Source organism: Enhydra lutris, unplaced genomic scaffold, assembly GCF_002288905.1.
Source record: "Enhydra lutris kenyoni isolate GAN:26980312 unplaced genomic scaffold, ASM228890v2 scaffoldscaffold93, whole genome shotgun sequence".
Lineage (NCBI taxonomy): Eukaryota > Metazoa > Chordata > Mammalia > Carnivora > Mustelidae > Enhydra > Enhydra lutris.
This window is the reverse complement of record NW_019154177.1, coordinates 2157339-2179081: the sequence shown is the minus strand read 5'-3', so window position 1 is coordinate 2179081 and position 21743 is coordinate 2157339. Positions and strand designations below refer to the sequence as shown.

At 47.1% G+C, this 21743-nt stretch overlaps 1 protein-coding gene across 1 annotated transcript in view; it reads right to left on the bottom strand.

Annotated features, from left to right (window-relative positions):
* Nucleotides 1-1649: 1649 nt before the first annotated feature.
* LOC111138601 overlaps nt 1650-21743 on the bottom strand; it is an 896555-nt gene continuing 876461 nt past the window's right edge. Inside the window, exon 38 of the mRNA XM_022490616.1 lies at nt 1650-3715. Within this exon, the coding sequence (XP_022346324.1) occupies nt 2129-3715 (1587 nt within the window). The 3' untranslated portion in view covers nt 1650-2128. The remainder of the gene's footprint in view (nt 3716-21743) is intronic.

Genomic DNA, 21743 nt, shown 5'->3' with positions numbered 1-21743 from the left:
CTCTCAGCTCTTAAAATCGGGGTCCGGGGGGTGGGGAGGAACGTGTGGCGAGGGGACAAGTCAGGTGATGAACACCTTCACTCACGACTGTGGCAGATTTGGTGGCTGTGTCAGAGCAGGAGCAGGAGTTGCAAACTGCCCCTTGGGGAGCGTGGCATTGTGTCCTGGGACAAACTAGTAGGACTTTTCGAGCTATTCAGAAAGATACGGCAACTTAGGTCCTGTTAACTTCTGGAGGCCCCCTCCTTCTCCCCTCTGCAGGCTGGTATGACCTGGGAGGGATCTGGGTGGATGGGGGACAGGCAGGCAGAGGGGAGGCAGAAAAGAGGAACGCAGTCCGGCAGCGATCGCCGCTCTGGGGGCTCGGGATCTGGATCTGATGGCATCTGTGGAGAACGGAACAAAGTGGGACCTTTCCGGGTGAGTGACACATTATCTCATCAGTTCTCTTCCATTTAGGAATTGGTGGCCCCAGGACAGGAGTCTTCCCATTACAGACCGACTCTGGTGTGTTCCATTCTCAGATCTCCTTTGACACGAGAGGACCCTTCATGCAGGTACCGAACTTTCATTTCCTTGTCCCGTGGCGCGGGGGGGGGCAGTTCCGATCGCACCCCAAGCATACCCTGTATCCTGCTCGTTTCCACCTCTGCGCTGGGAGGACTGGAATTCCTACATAATGAAAGCCTTGAGAAATTAAGAAATATCAAGATGACATTCTTTTATAGATGTTTCAAGTTACAACAGAAAAAGGTCCTGAGATTTAAAATGGCTACATTATTTCCTGAATTCGATCTGTTTTTCACTGTCAGGCACCTCCACTTAAGGAGGGGACAGGATTCCAGGGTAGGTCATTGGCATTTATGTAAAGACTGCATGGATTTTTTTTTTTTTCCACTTGTGAGAATCTGTAGTGCCCACTCCCCCCAAACCTCGCCCAAAGAAGAGTCTAGAGCTTTTCTGTGCTACCCTCAAGGCCAGGCTGGAAAATCCTCAGTTGCCCTGAAGAGAGCTGCCCGGTAATCAGACTAGATCTGGAGGAAATCAAACGGGCCTGTCTCTTCCAGTGCTGCCCTGGAGCTCGGCTCACATGTTATCCTGACCGGGTCTGCCTCGGGTGGCCGCGCAGGCCGGCAGCTGCCCACGGCCACGGACGTCATTAGCACTGCCGTCTGCCCTTGGTATCTGGGGCCAAGGAAAAGCCGACAAAATGACCTTTACGCAGCTGTTTAATTTCTGCACTCTGGTGAGGGAAATAAATTAACCTTACCTCCCAGAGCATGTGAGAACCCAACTTAATAGAACAGGGTGACAGTCGAAATTGTGTGTGCAAATGATGGGCGGCTTCTGGGAGGGCCCACAGGAGGCTACCGACTGCAGGAGTGGGGGATCTGCTCCAGTTCCTTCTGGGCTGCACATTACGAGTTTATAAAAGACACCGAATCCTGGTCCTTCCCAAGGTCCCTCTCCAAGGCTGGGGCCTTGGCAAAATTTCCTAATGGCCCTGCAGCGAGTCCACTGTTCAGGGAGGGGTAAGTAGCGCTGGTTTAGCTGCAGCCCGTCTCCGTGGTGGTGACCGACTCCTAAGATGGTAAGGCATACTCCAAGAAATCGGAATGGGAAGGTTTAATCCTCACCCCGAGGTGAGCCAGTATACATTCTGAATTACTTAAGAATGCTTTATAATTCTTTTTATTAGGAACCAGTTACTTAATCAACTTAATGCATGAGAACAGGAGCCTCACAGGTCCCCGTCTAGTTGCTGAAGCACAAATGCTTTCTATTAGCCAAACATGCAGAGACAGACACACTCTAGCGGCGACACAGCCCAGCGCTGACGCAGAGTAATCCTAATCACAAAGAGATTGTGAATATACAAAATTGGGATAGAAAACTCCGAACAGCCCCTGAAACCCTCTATCCAACTCCCTCATTCACAGAGCAAACCGAAGCGTCAAACGGTGCCATTCTGCAGTGTCCCCGAGCTGCCAGATGTCACAGCCGGTCGCCCCAGCCCATGTCCTGTCCACGCCCCAGCACATGGAGGAGAGGCCGCAGGGCCCACCCCATTTCTCCCGTCGCTCCACTCCTTGGGGACGCGGCCGGGGACCGAGCGGACCGGCTCGCATCAGATGCCCGGGTGCAGCCTCTGGTGCTTGCTGAGGGCCGAGCGATACCGGAAGGCTTTTCCGCAGTCGCCGCAGCCAAAAGGTCTGTCCCCGGAGCGCGCGCGCGGGCGCTGGCTGAGGGCCTTGCGGCACTCGCGGCCGTCGCAGGGCTTCTGGGCCGCGTGCGCGGTCTGGTGCTCGGTCGGGTGCGCGCCGCGGCTGAAGGCCTTGTCGCGCTCGCCGCACTGGTGGGGCTTCTCGCCGGTGTGGACGCGCCGGTGCTGCGCCAGGTGGGAGCTCTGGCTGAAGGCCTTGTCGCACTGGCCGCACTGGTGGGGCTTCTCCTCCGCGTGTGTCTTCTGGTGCTGCGCCAGCGATGAGCAGTGGCGGAAGGCCTTGCCGCACGCGGCGCACGCGTAGGGCTTGGCGCCCGTGTGGATGCGCTGGTGCTGGGTCAGGTGGATGTTCTGGTTGAAGGCACGCCCGCACTCGCCGCACTTGTACGGCCGCTCCCCCGTGTGGATCTTCCGGTGCTGGATGAGCGACGAGCCGTAGCTGAAGGTCTTGCCGCACTCGTGACACTGGTAGGGCTTCTCGCCGGTGTGGATCCGCTCGTGCTTGGCCAGCGACGAGCTGCGGATGAAGGCCTTGCCGCACTCCTTGCACTCGTACGCCTTCTCCTGCGTGTGGGTCTTCTGGTGCTGGTTGAGGTTGGACAGGTAGCTGAAGGCCTTCCCGCACTCACCGCAAGCGAAGGGCTTCTCCCGGGTGTGGATCCGCCGGTGCTGCGTGAGCGACGAGCAGTAGCTGAAGGCCTTGCCGCACTCGGCGCACTTGTACGGCTTCTCCCCCGTGTGGATCTTCAGGTGCTGCGCCAGGGACGACCAGTAGCTGAAGGACTTCCCGCACTCGGCGCAGTCGTACGGCTTCTCCCCCGTGTGCGTCTTCTGGTGCTGCGTGAGGTTCGAGTGCTGGCTGAAGGCCTTCCCGCACTCGTTGCACTCGTACGGCTTCTCCCCGGTGTGGATCATGTGGTGGCGGATGAACGTCGACGGCCCGTTGAACGCCTTCCCGCACTCGTTGCATTTGTAGGTTTTCTCGCCCGTGTGGATCTTCTGGTGCTGAGTAAGGTGTGTGCTCCGGGTAAAGGTTTTGTCACATTCATCACACTTAAAGGGTTTCTCTCCGGTGTGAATTTTCTGATGTTCCATGAAGTGGCCCCTCTGGCTAAAGGCTTTTCCACACTCATTGCAAGTGTATGGTTTCTCCCCGGTGTGAATTCTCTGGTGCTGCACCAGGTGGGTCCTCTGACTAAAGGCTTTCCCACATTCGTCACATTTATAGGGTTTCTCTCCAGTGTGAATTCTCTGATGTTGAGTAAGAGACGGGCCCTCAATGAAGCCTTTTCCGCACTGATCGCATTTATACGGTTTATCTCCAGTGTGAATCCTTTGGTGGTTTATAAGGTTCTCACTCCGGCTGAAGGCTTTCTCACATTCGTTACATTTGTAGGGCTTTTCGCCTGTATGTGTTCTCTGATGGCGAATAAGAGCCGAACAGTAACTAAAAGCTTTCCCGCATTCGTTGCACTTACACGATTTCTCTTTCTTAACTGGGTTTGCATTCTGTTTGGCACTCGTTTTAGTCGAGGTCTCTTCTGACGCTTTTTCTCGTGTTACAAGGCTTGAACTCACACTGATGCTTTTTGTAAAGTCGTTCGTCACAGGGCCTCTCTCCCAGGCGGGCGTTGTCTTTTCAGTGACTTTCCGTTCTCCTGCCGGCGTCTGTCGGCTTGCCTGGTGCTTCCCTACACTGCTTTCATACTCCCAACTCTCCAAAAAGTTAGAACTACTGGGATCATCCCTTCGCTGCTTCTCCACGACTGCCTCCTGAGATGGCTGTTCTTCAGAGATATTTGGCTCTGGGGCTGATCTTCTCTTTTCTGGTCTTGTCTCACAGTCTGAAAGAGAAAGAAAATGTCTATAATCTCTACATTGAAGGGGAAAAATCATTGCTGTTGTGGGAAGGACCTCATGAAGCTAAAACTGAAGCCCTTAGGAAATCTGAAGGATGTCCTGGTATAGCCATTAGGGGAAAAGCTGGAAAGAGCAAAGGATAACGATAAATAAAATATGAAAGTGGCAAGGGAATGTCTCACACTCAGTTTCATAGGTAATTTCGAAGAACCAGAAGGTAACAGTAAATTAGAAACTGACCACAGAGATGAGTGATGGTGAGAGGAGACCCCATCAGACTAAAGCAAGTCTGAGCTGGGACTGATTGCCAATGAGCAGCAAACAAAAGTCTGTGAAGGAAGATTTCAAGTGAGGACAACTGGGGAAGACCTGGCCCGCTAGGCCCTGCTGTCAGCTGCGAACCTGAGCCAACGGCTGCATCTCTGCAGGGAATGGGAGCGGCGCAGAGGACTTCAAGGGAGGAAGACAAGTTCAACTCTAGGCATTCAGAGAATTGGGAAGAGAACCAAGGGACCAGACTATAGTGTTTGTGGGGGCGGAAGATGCCAGAAGTAGAACCACCCAGATGTTCAGATACATGGAGGATCAGCACGAACAGCACCAAAAGAATAGGAAAAGCAACAGGAAAGTCTGTGAGAAAAGAACAGAGCAGGCAAAGTCCCTTGAAGATAGGGTAACACGCGGACTAAAACGGACTAATGATAGCAGTTTTTCTGCACACAAACAACAGACAGATACATAACCAGGAGGCGGAATGTTGCTTAAGACCAGGGAGAGGAAAACTGAAGCAGCAGGGGAATCAGTGCTAGCAGATTCAGAGTACGGAAATGGAGCTGTGTAATAACACGTTTCTTTGGTTCCACTGGTGACAGGAGAGGACCACAGTCACCACCATCGTCACTGCAAGGGTGTGCCGTGAGGCAGAGACACAGGACAGCCCCCCACCCCCTCCGCCCCGTGTGCCCTGGCTACAGGCAGGGCATCTGGAAGCCCAGGCCGACCCGAAACAGCTGGACCCTTTCAGCGCAGACCCGCAGAGTTTGGGGGAATGGCCAGTTGTGCAGTACAAGGAATGGGTATGTTTCACTAGCAGAACCACCAAGAAAGACCTATTTGTACAGCAGCTGGCCATAAAAAATACCTTCTCCAAGGAGTTCACAGTGAGGAATACGGAAACCATGGGTCTGAGGCTGTGAAAGGGGAAAAGGGCGTCCGGCCGTGGCTGGAGTTACCGCTGAAAGCAACGAGCACGTGACCGACGTTACCCATGCCGGCCTGTCTTAGATCTGCGTAGGGCAAAGAATGAAGGAGCGTTCCAGAAGGCCAGACCGAACACCACCATTCCTAGGGCAAAGAGGAATTCTCACTTTACTGCTGCAAAGCCGTGGGCCTCGGCCCCAGGACTGCCACACCCCTGCGTGTGGGGCAGCTGTCGGGGGGCTCACAGCCAGGCCGCAGGAGGAGACCAAGGTAGACTCGTGAGGTAAGATGCGTGTCAGGATTCTGTGGGGGCCGGGTCTCTACGGGCCCAGAGACGACGGCATGAGGAGGGTAAGGAGAAGAATGCAGACAAGGCCCGCGACCAGCAGCCACTTTCCTTTAGGGACACTTACAACTTCCAGGTACCCGTACGTGTCTGTAAAGCTGTGCGTTTTTCTTCCAGAAATAGAAGCAGCCAAGCCAGCAGTGACAACCACTCAGAATGCTGTGGAGCGCAGGCCAGCGGCTGGCTTACGAGGACCGCCATCGTGGGGTCCCATTCCAGTAACCAGAAGTCCGCCAAGGAACGGGGCCAAGGATTTCAAGCGACCGTGTCCTGCCTACCGAATGGATCACCGGGACCATCGACGTCATCCACGCAACGTGAGGTGTCTAGTGCGATTTTTACCTAAATCTCTCTCTTTGGTGATGACTGAAGCGTTTTGTGAAAAGTCTAGGATTTTTTGGTACACAGTTAAATATTTTTAAATTGCTTTCTATTTGCTCAAGTCGGGGTTTTTTAAAACTTTCATTTGTAATAAAATGACTTTTCAAAAGTTAAGCATGGTTTAATAAAGCTCTTAATTTTTCTAAAGTCACTTTTCTAAACTGTGTTCCGTGAAACCATCTTCTAAGAGGAAGATTTTAAAGGGCGCAGTGTGAAAAGCCTTCACGGTTGGCGGGGATGGGGAGGAAGAAGGTTGCATTCTATGCAACCCTGTGGGAAGTTCATCTGGCCTGTTACATAGTTAAGAAATCTGAGTGGCCTTTCAGTAAGAAACCTGCTAGAATTTGATGACCCAGCACTTCTCAAATTTGAACATGGGAGTGCTTTCTTTTCTCCCCACAAAAAGAGCCCGTACTCCCTGTCACTGACGCTGGAGCTCTGTCCCTCACCTAGCATGACCGATCCGTGTATTTTTTCAGGCTCAGATCTTTGAAGTGCCTTTCTGTGCAGTCTGGGAATTCATGGTTTACAGGAAAACTATTCACAATTTCAAGGATAGGGTCAGAGCTTAAGGAACAAGTGATAAATGAGACTGCGGGAATGGAGCTCACTTTCGGGAGAGTGTGGCTGGGAAAGCAAGGAGGACTGGATGGTGGCCAAAAGGATGAAGAGTAAAAGCATGTGGCTGTCAGGCACTGTTTCTGTCGCGAGGTCCTAGTCATCGAGCCTGCAGGCCGGAACACATGGTAAGGGCTGAATTAAGAGACCAGGGTCCCAAAGGAGGTGGGGAAAGGTGGAATCCAGAGTGCAGGTCAAGGGGCTGCCTTCAGAAAAGAGCAGGAAGGAGACCGCCTCTGGGAGGAGTATGCAAACAGAGTACATGTTGAGACGGTTAGTGTTCTGACAAAGCCCTGAGAGTCCAGATGGGTTCTCCTCTCTCCACAGGAAATGCTAAAGAGAAGCAAGTCCGTCTGCATTTTGGACAGAAAACCCTCTCGTCAGGCTAATGGTCAGAGTCCATGACACCCGTCCAGCAGGCGCCCGTTACTCACCTCCGAAAGCACCTCCTGGGATGCCAGGCTCCACGGTCCACGGCTCCGTCCCTTGCTCTAACTGGGAAATCACATCAGGTTTGGAAACTTGGAGTCCTGCCCATGGGGGAAAAGGTGCCTGATTATAGGAGGAAAGCGCTACACGGGACAAGTCCGACAGGAGGAAGAGCACATAAAGCCTCAACGTGACAGATCCCCAGACGTGGTAAAACGTGGGAACCGATGTGGACTCAGAAAAATTAACTCGTTTGTACTTCTACTTGCTAGGAGAGGAGACACCTTTTGACAGCCTTTCAGAATTTAGGAATCTTAGGTTCCCTAACTTCATTAAAGGCCAAAACTCACCGAAGCCCGAGAGACCCCTCCTGCTGCATACCCCAGACCAGCAGCCCAGGGGCCGCCCTCACCTATGGCGACCAGGTGCGTGTAGTTCTCCAGTGTCACATCCCTGAACAGATCTCTCTGGACAGGATCCAGCTGTTTCCATTCCTCCTGGGTAAAATCCACTGTCACATCCTTGAAGGTCACGGACTCCTGAAATACCAAACAGGTTTCTCCTTAGCCATAAAGCCGCCACCTAGGAAAGGGGTAGAGTTTGCAGTACGGACAGAAGGAAGGCAAGACAGCTACGGGGCTATCTGAGAAATGGCTTTGATGTTTCCTCTTTGTGAAATGAATACAAAAACAGTACCTCATTCATAGGGTTACTGTGAGAAATTAATAAGGAATGTTCAACAGGAAGCTCTTCATTTAGGGTCTGGCATACCCCTGGGCTAGGTCAGTGTCGGCCACGCTGGCCACCATCATCTCTGTGTTCTAAGAACATGAAGTATTACAGTGTTCCTACTAACAACAGTAAGACGTCCTACCTACCTCCAGTGTCTAAGAATAACCAAAAATAGTTGTGAAAGAATTTGGGGAGGAGACTTGCCCTATCATATATATATATATATATATATATATATATATATATATATATATAGCTAAAGTAGGTATAGCAAGAGAGAAAGTGAAACAGTGGCCTAGTATGGACTAAGACTCAGTGAAACAGACCCAGGGTTCTAAGAACTGTAGAGGATTAAGCAACTTTCAAATTAGCTAAAATAAGCTGAATTAGTCACTAAATAGTATCATAACAAATGACTGTCTATTTGAGAAAAAAATTAAGGTGAGTCTCTTCACGGCACACACGAAAATTTCTGTTGGAGTAGAATTTTAAAGAAAAAGCAAAAATAGAATAAAAGGGTTTAAAAGCTTGAAATATAGAGAGCAAAAAATCCTCAGAGATTGACAGATATAACCACATAAAAATGTAAAACTTCTAAAACTAGAAACAAAAGGCAATATTCTGAATTTCCGTAAGTAACAAAAGAGATGAACCCACAAGCCAACAACGCAAACAAGCAGTGCACCCACGACGATGCCACAGAAGCGGGAGAATGTGCTCCCGTCGGCAACCACCATGGGCCGAGAGAGGCCGGCTGGGCCGCCCACCCGCGGACCAGGGCCCTGAGTCGGTCTACCCGGGTGGGGGCAACGTGACAGGATCCACCCAGACTTCAGATGCACACGTCATCCAGTCCCGTTCTGTCGCATGTAGGAATTTAGTGTCCAAAAGCCCTCAGAGGGCAAAGACGCGCTCAAGGACCCTTGCCACGCTCCGGAGGATGAAAAGCAAACATGAGTGTCCCCTGTAGGAGCGCGGTTGGAGGACATGGGACATACGGCACGTCCATACTAAAGCGCCTTATGTGGTCATTTTATTTTTTTTTTTAAGATTTTATTTATTTATTTGACAGACAGAGATCACAAGTAGGCAGAGAGGCAGGCAGAGGGAGAGGCGGAAGCAGGCTCCCTGCCGAGCAGACAGCCGGACGCGAGGCTCCACCCCGAACCCTGGGATCACGACCTGAGCCGAAGGCAGAAGCTTAACCCAATGACCCACCCAGGCGCCCCCGCCTTTTTTTTTTTAAAGATTTTAGTGGCCATTTTAAAAATGAAGTCTGTCTCTGTACGGATTAGGAAACACGCGTGATACGGAGACCAGTCTGCGCGGCACGATCCTGTGTATGTTTATGACTACAAAGGTTCATATGTAAGTGACAGAGGAAGATCTGAAAGACAGTAGCGGGTGTTACCGGAGGGAGCGTGTGCTGGGAGCTGGAGGCGGTCCCGGGACGTCCTACTTATTCTTTAATCTGTATCTGAAACTGGGTGAGTGACTTTTGTTTTAAAATGGCTAAGTCAGCTCGTGAGATTTCTGTTTCTAACCACAAGAGAGCAGGTGGACTAGGTCTGCCGGTGTCCACAGCGACGGATCTGGAAGAAACGTTTCTGTATCTGAACAGCAGGCAGGACAGAAGGGCAACCCCAAGAGAAGGGAGACCATGACCTGAGCCTGAAAGCCTCTCGGCACCCAGAGCTCTCAACAGCGGGCGTGTGCCCAAGGGTGGCCTCCTTTTAAGAACTCTGGCTTCCCAGGCTCCCCCAGGGAGAGCCATCCGCACATCTCTGTGGCTCACAGCCAGAAACAGAGGCCCTGCACGCCGGGCTCACAAAGGGAGGACCTGTATCTGATTTCTCTGGCTTCCACGTGCAAGGACCTTTTTCCTTCTGTTCCTGTTTTGTATCCTTTGCTGTAATCGTTTTTGGCCCTAAGTCATGGCCCGGCGTTGCATGAGTGCTTCTAGCAAGTCACTGGATTACAGGGTGGTCCTGGGGCCCCTGAGAAACAGTCCCGGAGTGAAGCTGGGCTAGATCCACCCTAAATAAAGCTTATGGTTTATAAAAAGTTTAATAAATTCAAAGACAACAACATAAAAAGGATCAAGCTGTGGTCAAGAGGAGACTAACAAGATCAGATCCGCACTCCTGTATGAACTAACCAAAAAATTCCAGACAAAACACAGGAAATAAGTTTCCAAGACGGTGACTCTCCTACAACAAAGACCAGTGATCCCTAAGAACCAGTAAAGGCAACAAGGGGAGTCCCACAGTTGCTCCCGCTCACTGCCCTGAGTTTCCAGGCGAGGGTGCAGACCGGGGGGCGGGGAGGAGGGAAGGGGGGTCTGCCCAACAGCCTCCCGGAACAGAGAGAGGATGTGGAGTCTCGGGGGACATCCGGGCACTGAGGTCTCAGGACAGAGCCCTGCAGAGGAAAGCTGCACCAGGAGAGAAGCAACGAGAGCTGCGGAGGTTCCCTCTCGAGTACCCAGCAGAGTACCCAGCAGGGCACAGGCGTGGTGAGACCCCCGAGGCAGGGGAGGAATCACCCAGGATTCGAGGGAGCAGCACCGGTGCTCATAAAGGGTGGAAATAGTTTCTGTTCCCACCAGTCAAACGGGCAAATTACACGGTTCGTAGATGCTGGGTAAAACACTCGAAGCACCAGGCGACCCTACACTGCACACCGTCTGCATCACCTAATGTGTCTTAGAAGCCAGATGTGAAAGAAACACACTTGTTTCGAGTAATTTAACCCCAGAATGAGGCTTAAGAATATTTTATAGGGGGGGGCGCCTGGGTGGCTCAGTGGGTTAAAGCCTCTGCCTTCAGCTCAAGTCATGATCCCAGGGTCCTGGGATCGAGCCCCGCATCGGGCTCTCTGCTCAGCAGGGAGCCTGCTTCCTCCTCTCTCTCTGCCTGCCTCTCTGCCAACTTGTGATCTCTGTCTGTCAAATAAATAAATAAAATCTTTAAAAAAAAAAAGAATATTTTATAGGAACACAGAAGTATGCAGAACCCAATAATGTACAATATACAGTGTCCGCCATCCAATCAGAGATTATCAGGTCTGCCGGGAAGCAGGAAAATACATCCTTAATGAGGAAAAAAATTAATCCATTAAAACCAACCCAGAACTAACACAGATGCTAAAATTAAGAGAGGAGAACATTAAAAATTATTAGGACTGTATTCTAGATGTCCAAAAAGTTAACAGAACCACAGAAGACTTTTTTAAAACGACCTTCATGGAACATCTAGAGCTGCAAGTGAGAACGCTGGGAGATGAAAAGCACGCCCAACAGTCTCCCCGGCAGTTCAGGCATTGAAGAAGGAAAAATAAATTCAAAGACAACAAAATAGAAAATATCAAAAGTGAAACAGGAGAAAACCGTTATAAAAAGATGGCCTCGGGGAGCTGTGGGTGACTTCAGGGGGCCCAACGTGTGCACCCAGAGTCCGTGAAAACAGAAGGAGGGGAGCGGAGCAGAGAACCATCTGAAGAAACAACAGCTCATTGTTTGCTGAACTTGGAAGTTCACAGGCCCAAGAAACTCGAGGAACCACAGGCACACAAGACCCAGAGAAATCGATGCTCGGACACACCTTAATAACGAGCTCAAACCAGTGTCAGCGGAGGTCCTGCGAGCATCCCGAGGAAAAAAGACACATAAATGTGAAGGAACAAATATAAAATACGACAGTGACTTTTTCGCTGGAAGCAATGCAAACAAGAAAATGGAACATTATATACTAGAAAGAGGAAAAACGGTCCAATTAGAACTTTAAAACAATGGCAAAATGAAGCCTTCTTGGGACATTACAAACTTGAAAGAGTTCGTGACCAGCGGACCATACTGTGAGAAACCTTGCAGAAGCCCCTCATGCAGAAGGAAAAACGATACCAGATGAGAATGAGGATCTAGCACTGACGTTTCTCAACCTCATTGTTACTGATGTTTTGGACCAAATCATTTTTCTAAAAGATTTTATTTATTTATTAGAGATTATAGGCTGGCGGGCGGGGGGGGGGGGGGGGAAGCAGGCTCCCCGCTGAGCAGAGAGCCCGATGCGGGGCTCGATACCAAGACCCTGAAACCATGACCTGAGCCAAAGTCAGAGGCTTAACCCACTGAGCCACCCAGGCGCCCCCAAATCATTCTTTTAAATCATCGTGGGGGCAGCATGGCCGGCATCAATCCTCCAGGAGCCGGGAGCGGGTCCCAGCAAGCTGTAACGACCAAAATGTCTCCTCCCATTTCCGAATGTCCCAGGGGCCAAAATCCCCCCAAACTGTCAGTCACTGATATACATCATAAAGATGAAAAACATCAGAAATTCCTTACTATCTACACCCCTTTGAAAGATAATTGCTTAAACAAAAACAAATATTGTGGGGTTTATAGCACGTGTACAAGGAAAGCATGTGCCACAAACTGCATTAAATACTGGGAGGAGAGAGGAGTGGAGGAACACTACTGAACGTTCTTCTGTTCAGTGGGAGTATCACTGGAAAGTAAGTGGCGATAAATATGCGTACCTTAAGCAACAAATAACAAAGGGTGGGGCTGCCTGGGTGGCTCAGTCGGTTAAATAAATGTCTGCCTTCGGCTCAGGTCAAGATCCCAGGACAGGATGAGTCCTGCCTCGGGCCCCTGCTCAGCAGGGAGTCTGCTTCTCCCTCAGCATCCCCCTGGCGCTTGCTCACTCTCTCTCTCTCTCCAGTGCTCGCTCTCTCAAATAAATAAATCTTTAAAAAGTAAAATGATAAAATAGAATAGCAAAGGTTTATAGCTAGTAAGCTAGTGAAGAAAAGAAACTGGAATCCTAAGCAATATTCAGTTTCCAAAGGAAGGTAAGAATAGAAAAAGGGAACAAAGGCAGTATGAACAGGAAATCTCTGTCAGTGATCTCTGTCAAATAAATAAATAACATCTTTAAAAATAATAATAATAATAATCACACTGAGGGTGCCTGGGTGGCTCAGTCAGCTGAGTGTCTGCCTTCGGCTTGGGTCATGATCTCAGGGTCCTGGGATCGAGCCCCAAGTGGGGGGTCCCTACTCAGTGGGGAGCCTCTTCTCCCTCTCCTCCCTGTCAGATAAATAAAATCTTTTTAAAAATATATAAGTAAATAAATAAATACCCCCAATCAAAAGGCAGATTGCCAGATTGGACTGAAAGAAGCAAAACTCAACGAACTACATGTTACCTATAAATAAAAACACAAATACATTAAAACAGAAGGATGAAAAAGGATATGCAACACTGACACTAATCAAATAGCAAAGCAAGCTTCAGGGCCAACAACGGAAAGTTCATTTCTCAATGAAAACGATGAAGAGGACGTAATCATCCCAAATGCTTATGCACCTGGGAGCAGCTTCAACATCCATGCAGGAAAACCAGAGAACTGCAGGGAGAAATGCACACATCTCCATGACAGCCCCGAATTTCAGTACCCCCGTCGCGACAGTTGATAAATCAACAAGTAGACAAAATCAGTAAGGACGTAAAGCATTTGAACAACACTCCACCGACGTGACCTGACCTCGGCCCCCGACAGATGGTCACATCCGTATCCTCCAAACTATGAAATTATTAAAATTATCGAAAACAAGAGGCACTGCAGGTGGGATGGTGTTGAGGACTTTAAGATGGGCAAATTATCCCAGACGATTGGCGGGGCCCAGTGTCACCAAGAGGCCTAATAAGAAGGTCACAGAGCAGGAGTCGTGAAGAATTGAGGTTTAAGGATGCCACACCAGTAGCTCTGAGGACGAAGGAACAGGACACAAGCCAAAGAACCCAGGCCACCTCTAGAAGCTAGAAGGTGAGGGGACAGATTCTGCCCCACAGCCTTCAGAGGAACGCAACCCGGCCAGCTCATTTTGGACTTCTGACCTGGATTCTGTAACTGTAGAGTAAATGTGTTGTTGTCAATCATTAAGCTGGTAAAAGGAAGCTAATCCATTCTTAGGATCCTCTACCCAACAACAGCAAAACATACATTCTGTTCAAGGGCTCACTGCTCACTTACCCAAGGAGACCAGTCACAGCAACAGACGTCTCAAATCCAGAGAGACTCCAGTCACACACAGTGTGTTCTCTGACTGGATACATTCACTGTCTTGATTGTGGTGACAGTTTCATGGGTGCATAGGTATGTCACAACTTACCGAGTTACACACTTTAAATACGTGTAGCTTATTATCACATTATACCTCAATAAAAAAGTGACACCAGAAGTACATGAGTGGGAAGAACTGGGATCATTTCTTTGATTACATTGTGGGAAGGAAGTAGGGAGAAAGTCTAAGAAAAAGGAGGCTGATTAAGGAAGGCATGAGATGAATTACACCTGGTGGAACAAGGGTTACCTTTTTTGTATGACTTCTCAGTCAGTTACTGGTGTTTCCTAAAACAGTATCCTGTCCTTTCTTCCTCAAAAACCATTAATGGATGGCCTACAGAAGAAAGCCTTCAACTTCTCATCGAGACATCTGAGGCCTGCCACATTCCGACTTATTTAACCATTTGTTTACCCTCTGCCAAAAATAAACCGGCTCTCACAAGTTTTCTGATTCCTGTTTAACACGTGTTAATTGTGAACCTTTGCTCAACATCTTCTCCAAGCTAAAATCCACCCCATTCCCCCACATTACTTGTCTAAGTATCCAAATGGCCACCATCCTGTGAGAGGCAGTGCCAATCCGATACCCCTCGAAACTCTGAGCCCTCCAGACCGCACATACCTGCGTTCTCTGTTTTCCGTGGTACTCGCTTAGTTTTGTTTATATTCACCTGTTCTGGTTTTAGCAGTCATCTGGTCTAGGCCAGTAGAGGACTCAGTTTTGTACGTCCTTTGCTCTGTCACTGTTGGAGCATGACCAGACGCTAAGCAGGAGCTTAGGTAAGTGTGTGAGTGAGGCTGGAGAGGCAGAGGTCGGGCGTCACCGGGCAGCTGGGAGCCCGGAGCGAATTCCCAGTGCTGGTTTTTAAATGAACAACCCCCACGGCGGGAAACACACAGTCTACTCTGAGGACTAAACTGCCTTTCAGGAATTCCCACTTACCTGGAAACTGGCTGACGCGAGGAGAGTCCGTTCGCCTTGGAGAAGGGCAGACCCCGAAGAGGACAGATCTGGAGAAGGAACCACAATGAATCCTGTCCAGATTAGCTGTTCCCAGCAATCTGTTAAATCCAGATATCTTCCCATGTGAAAATAGCAAGAACTATGTGGTTTCCTTTACTTCTCTGAATCCAAAAACACAAAGAACGTAACTGGTACCCTCCTCAGTATACTCAGGGCGTAAAGTGTCAACGTTCACACTTCTGTCCCCGGACACGTACAGTAGCCTTCAGCTCGGTCTGTTCCTTATTAAGTAAAGCCAAGTATTTCTACTGCCTTCTCTGCTATGAACATCTGAATAAACAATATGATTACTTCCCAAAAGTCCTCACAGGCCCTTTAAAGTGCTGCTGTTAATATAAATTACATATTGCAATGGCACGATTACTTATACTGCCTACCCACCAGAATTTCTAAAGATTAAACTCACATCATCAGTGCTAGCTGCTGGCAAGTGTACAGAGAACGGGGACTTCGGTGCATTGCTGGGGCAGGAAAGGTACCAACCACAGAGGAATACTGTTGGGCAGTTAGAAACCCAAGTTAAACATATGCTTGTTCTGAACTCAGCAGTTCCACTCGTGTGCCAGGACTCGTGACCGCCGAGACTTGTACAAGATTGTTCAGAGCAGGTTTGTTCAAAATGTCGCCAAACTGGAAACCACCCAAATGTCTTTCAACAGGTAAATGGATAAGCAAACCACAACACTTTCACACAACAGAATGTTACTCAACAACATAAAAGAATGAGCTACTGATGTACTCAGGAACACACATGTACCCTACAATGCTGAGCAGATGTGGAAGAACACACAACTGGATAACTGCACTCACGTAAACAGAGACTGATCAATGTTAACGGAAGTTAGAACAGTGGTCACCCCTGCCTGGAGGGATAGTAGTAACTGGGCAGGAGCACAAGAGAAACTTGGGGCATCAGAAACATCCTACATTTTACTGTGGGTGGTGATTCCACTGGTGTATGACACCTAAATTAATCCAGCAATGAACTTGAGAGTTGTGCACTTAATGTAACTTATGTCCAAAAACAGAAACAAACTATGCTCTTGGAGAGGTCTATTCAAAGTAATGGCTCACAGGAAAGACCAATTCTCAGAAAGCAGAGGAAGCACTAAAAGGAAGTATGTATTTTTCTTGACTTACATTTGATTGCTAAGGGAAAACTGATTTGTAATAGACATATTGAGAAAAAAAAAAGGTGCGATTTTAGAGTTTTTAGCAGAAGGAAATGTTGTGCATGTACAGATATGTAACCTAGACTTTAGGAAAACAGAATCAAGACAAATGTCTCAGGGAAGATGCTTTTGATTTCAAGTAACAGAAACCAACAGAACCGACAACAGCGAGACCTGAGAAGACCAACTATGTCGGTTCCAGTAAAGGGCAACAACAGACGCTCGGTAAACATTGTAAATATTATGACTATAAGGGACAGAGACACATGAAAACTATACAACTGTGAAAAATCCCAAGAAGAAAAAAAAAAGCAAGGACTTAAAACCATTTTGGCTGATTCACATTTATAAAAGACGTAACAGGCACACATTGAGGAGGAGTGACAAGGTGGCATAATGAGAGTTTTCTATCATCTTTCCTGCAAAGATGGATGGATGGATCCAAACATGGATTTGACCATCACCCACGGAAGAGAATGTCTCTGTGGAAGTCCAGGAGTCCAACAGGGAAGTTTCAACACATGATGGAAGCAAAACAACAACAACAAAACAAAACAAAACAGTAACAAAAGAACAAAAAAAAAAAAACAAAACACCCAGGACTGGATGCACTGAAGATGTAAGAGGCAGTTTCGTTTGGTCTGTGTCACACCCCGGGCCAAGAGAGACCTTCTTGGCCCATCATTCCTGCCACAGGGGAAAGAGCGTGTGGGAGCCCTCAGCTTCCCTAGCTGTGCGGTTTGCAACCAGAAAGACCCACCTCCCTCTCATCCATCCAGAACACTGAAGTGTCCCGAGTGACTGGAGGACAGGGAGCAGCTGGGGGAGCGGCAGTCTGGGTCTTGGAGGGTAACAAAGGACCACAGATCCTACGAGCCACTTCGTGGACCCCCAGGAAGCCTGCCACAGGGCCACTGGGGATGCTTCAGCTGAAGGTCCGCCCCGCCAGCCTACCGGCACCCCCGGGTGCTCTGCCTGCCGCACCTGCACACACACACCCCCATGGTGGACCCCCGGGTACATACGTCCCCGACGGCAGTGAGGGCAAGACTTGGGAGACAGCTAGCGAGCACACACAGGCCAGCCTGACTCTGCAGGATTGGGAAAAAGGCACTAAAGCCTGAGTATTCAGTACCAGAGGAGAGCAAATGCGAGTCTGTCCGCACCCGGCCTAGCGCTGCAGGACTAAGAGAAGGCATACAATTTTAAGAAAGCCTCCCCACGAGGAAACAAGAAGAGTGGGCGAAACGGATCCACAGAAGGTCTGAGAACACCTCAGAATCCCTAACAGGGTTGACAGAAGGTATTTTTCTCCCGAAGCCAGTGACAGGAAGAGGGGACTGCCTCTTCGAATGCAAAGATATCACACCAGACTTCAAGAAACATGAAAGAAAACATGACACCACCAAAGGAACAGAGTAATTTTCCTATAACTAATGCTAAAGAAAGGGAGCTTTAGGACTTACACGATTAAAAAAAATTCAAAATCGTTGTTTTAAAGATGCTCAGTGAGCTCTAAGAAACACAGGAAAACATTTAAATGAAATTAAGAAAACCATACACAAAATTTGAAGTTTAATAGATATAAATCATAAACAAAAAAGCAAAACAAAAATTCTAGAGCCAAAGAACACAATGAAATGAAAAATGCAATGGAAGACACCTGTTGCTAACTGCACCACACACAGGAAAGAACCCTTGAGGTTAGTTTGAAATTGTCCACTCAGAGGAGAATGCAGGAGGAAAAAGCATGAAGAACTCCTACGTCAACAATAGGATACCATTAAAAGAAACAATCCACACATTACTGGAGTCCCAGAAAAATAAAGGGAAAAAGAGACAGAAAGCTCATATAAAGAAATAATAGCTAAGAATTTCCCAAATCTTGGCAGAAACTAGGACCTTCAAGTTCATGAAGCTCACAGGTCTCCAAATAATTTCCGCTGAAAAATATCTTCTCTAAAACACATTATGATGGGGCGCCCGGATGGCTAAGTAGGTTAAGCATCGGCCTTCGGCTCAGGTCATGATCCTGGAGTCCTGGGATTGAGCTGCACACTGGGCTCCCTACTTAGCAGGGAGCCTGCTTCTCCCTCTGCCTGCAGCCTCTCTTGCTGTGTGCACTCTTGCTCTCTAATAAGTAAATCTTTAAAAAATAAAATACAACACATTATGGGGGCGCCTGGGTGGCTCAGTCGTTAAGCATCTGCCTCCGGCTCAGGTCATGATCCTGGGGTCCTGGGATCACGCCCACATTGGGCTCCCTACTCCGTGGGAAGCCTGCTTCTCCCTCTCCCACTCCCCCTGCTTGTGTTCCCTCTCTCGCTGTGTCTGTCAAATAAATAAATAAAATCTTTTTAAAAATAAATAAACATTATGATAAAACTGTCTACAATCGGGCGCCTGAGTGGCTCAGTGGGTTGAGCCTCTGCCTTCGGCTCGGGTCATGATCTCAGGGTCCTGGGATTGAGCCCCACATTGGGCTCTCTGCTTGGCGGGGAGCCTGCTTCCTCCTCTCTCTCTGCCTGCCTCTCTGCCTACTTGTGATCTCTGTCTGTCAAATGGATGGGTGGAATCTTTAAAAAAAAAAATCTACAATCAAAGACAAAATTATAAAAGCAGTAAGAGGGGAAAAAAAATCTCTCACATTTAAGGGGAAGCCCTGTAAGGCTATTGGCAGAGTGCTCAGCAAAAGACCGTGCAGCCAGGACAGAGTGGGATAATATATTCAACGTGCTGAAAGAAAAAAACTACCAACCAAAAATACTTTACCCAGCAAAGCTGTGCTTCAGAAATGGAGAAAGATATTCCTGTGCAACAAAAGCTGAAGGAGTTATCAGCACTAGATCTGCTTTACAAGAAATGCCGAAAGGCATCTTTCAATATGAAATGAGAGGATGCTGATTAATGAAATGAAAACATGAAATTAGGGGTGCCTGGGTGGCTCAGTGGGTTACGACTCTGCCTTCGGCTCAGGTCATGATCCCAGGGTCCTGGGATTGAGCCCTGCATCGGGCTCTCTGCTTGGCAGGGAGCCTGCTTCCTCCTCTCTCTCTCTGTCTGCCTCTCTGCCTACTTGTGATCTCTGTCTGTCAAATAAATAAATAAAATCTTTAAAATAAAAAAAAAAAGAAACCATGAAATTACAGAACACACAGTGTGCATAAGTGCACATAAGTGCACAGTCAAATTCAAAACACTCTAATACTGAAATACGGTTGTGTGTTCAACAGTAAGAGTTAAAGAACAAGAATGTTAAAAATAACTATAGGTACAATAATTTATTAATAGAAAATATAAAAAGATATAAGTTGTGACATCAAAGACATTAAAATGGGAGGAGCAGTAAAAAGGAAAGGTTTTTGTATGCGACTGAAGTTAGGTTAGTAATCAGCCTGAAACAGACTGTTTTATCTGTAAGATGTTTTCTGTAAGCCCCAGGATAACCACAAAGCAAAAACCTATAGTAGACACACAAAAGATAAAGAAAAGGAAATCAAAGCATACCTCTCTGGAAAATGATCAGTTCACAAAGGAAGACAGCAAAAGAGGAAGAAAAGAACCGGGGTAGTAGAAAGCAGCCAGAAAATGACTAATAAGGCACCAGTATGTCCTTATTTACTAATTATTAAACATAAATGTACTAAATTCTCCAATTAAAGGAACAGAGTGGCTGAATGGATAAAGAAAATAAGACCCAACTATATCCTGCCTTAGAAAAGACTCCCTCAGTTTTAATGGCACACTAGGCTCAAAGTAAATGGATGGAAAAAGATATTCCACCCAAATGGAAAGCAAAAGAGAACAGAGCTAGTTATACATGTATCAAATAAAACAGACTTAAAAGTCACAAGCTGTAAAGACACAAAAAGGGTCATTATGTAACGACAGTCAATTCACCGAGAGAGAATATAATTATAAATACCCATGCACCTAACCTCAAAGCTCCTAAATCTGTTCAGCAAATACTAACAGAGAAATAGACAACAAGACTTCAGTACCCACTTCCAGCAACGAATAGATCAGACAAAATTAACAAGGAAACTGGACTTGAACCTACCTTAAACCAACTGGACCTAACAAACATCTACAGAACATTCTATCCAACACCACCAGAATACACATCCTTCTCAACAACACAGAAGCGTTCTCCAGGATAGATCACAAAACAAGTCTTAGCACATTTAAGAAGACTAAAATCATACCCACTGTCTATTCCAACAATATTAGAATGAAACCAGAGATCAAAAACTGGAAAAGCCACAAATATGTAGACACTAAACAGCACCCTCAGGACAACCAAAAGGATCAAAGAAGAACTCAAAAGGGAAATCAAAAGGTATTTTGAAACAAATGAAAATGGAAACAAAATATTAAAACCTATGGGATGTAGCAAAAAAAAGCAGCTCTGAGAGGTGCTAAATGTCTGCATTTAGAAAAAAGATCTCAAATACACAGCCTGCATTATACCTCAAGGAACCAGAAAAAGAACAAACTAAGCCCGCAAGTTAGTAGAACAAAGGAAATAAAGAGGGCAGAAGTAAATGAAATAAAGACCAGAAAAATAATTAAAAAGATCAATGAACCTAGGAGTTGGTTTTTTTGAAAAGGCAGACAAAATAGAAAAACTTTCAGCTAAACTAAGAAAAAAAGAGAAAAGACTTAAATAAAATCAGAAATGAAAGAGGAGACATTACAACTGATAGTCCAGAAACACAAAGGATCAGACAAAACTACTATGCCAACAGACTGGATAACTTATAAAAAATAAACTCTTAGAATCATATAGCCTAATAAAACGGAATCATGAAGAAACAGAAAATCTGAACAGAAAAATAAGGAGTAAGGAGATTGAACCAGTAATCAAACCTCCCGCAACAAACAAGCCTAGTATGAGACGGTTTCACCGGTGAACTCGATCTAACAGTGCAAGAATTAATACCAATACTTCTCAAACTCAGCATAACAGCATATTTGGCCCATTAATATTGGACAGGAGAGCCAAGAACACTCAATGGGGGAAGAATGGAGGAAGAACAGTCTTCAAAAAATGGTGGTAAGAAAACTAGATAATCACATGCAGAATAATGAAAATGAACCCCTACTGTACACCAATCATGAAAATTAACTTGAAATAGATTACAGACTTAAAACCTAAAATCCTAAAACTCCTGGAAGAAAAGTTAGGAGGAAAGCTCCTTGCCATTGGTCTTGGCAACCTTTTCAATCAAAAGCACAAGCAACACGAGCAAAGATAAACCAAACTAAAAAAAAAAAAAAAAAAAAAAACAATCTGTATAGCAAAGGAAATAATCAACAAAATGAAAAGGCAACCCATGGTATGGGAAAAAATATTTGCAAACCGTGTATATGATATGGGTTATATGAAATATGTATAAGGAACTCATACAACTCAATAGCATAAAAACAAATAATCCAACTTAAAAATGGGCAGAGGACCTGAATAAACATTTTTCCAAAGAAGAGACATGGATGGCCAGCAGGTACATAAAAAGGTGCTTGCCATCACTCAGCATCAGGGAAATGCAAATCAAAACCACAATGAGATGCCACCTCCCACCTGTCAGTATGAGTACTATCAAAAAGACAAAAGATAACAAGTATTGGT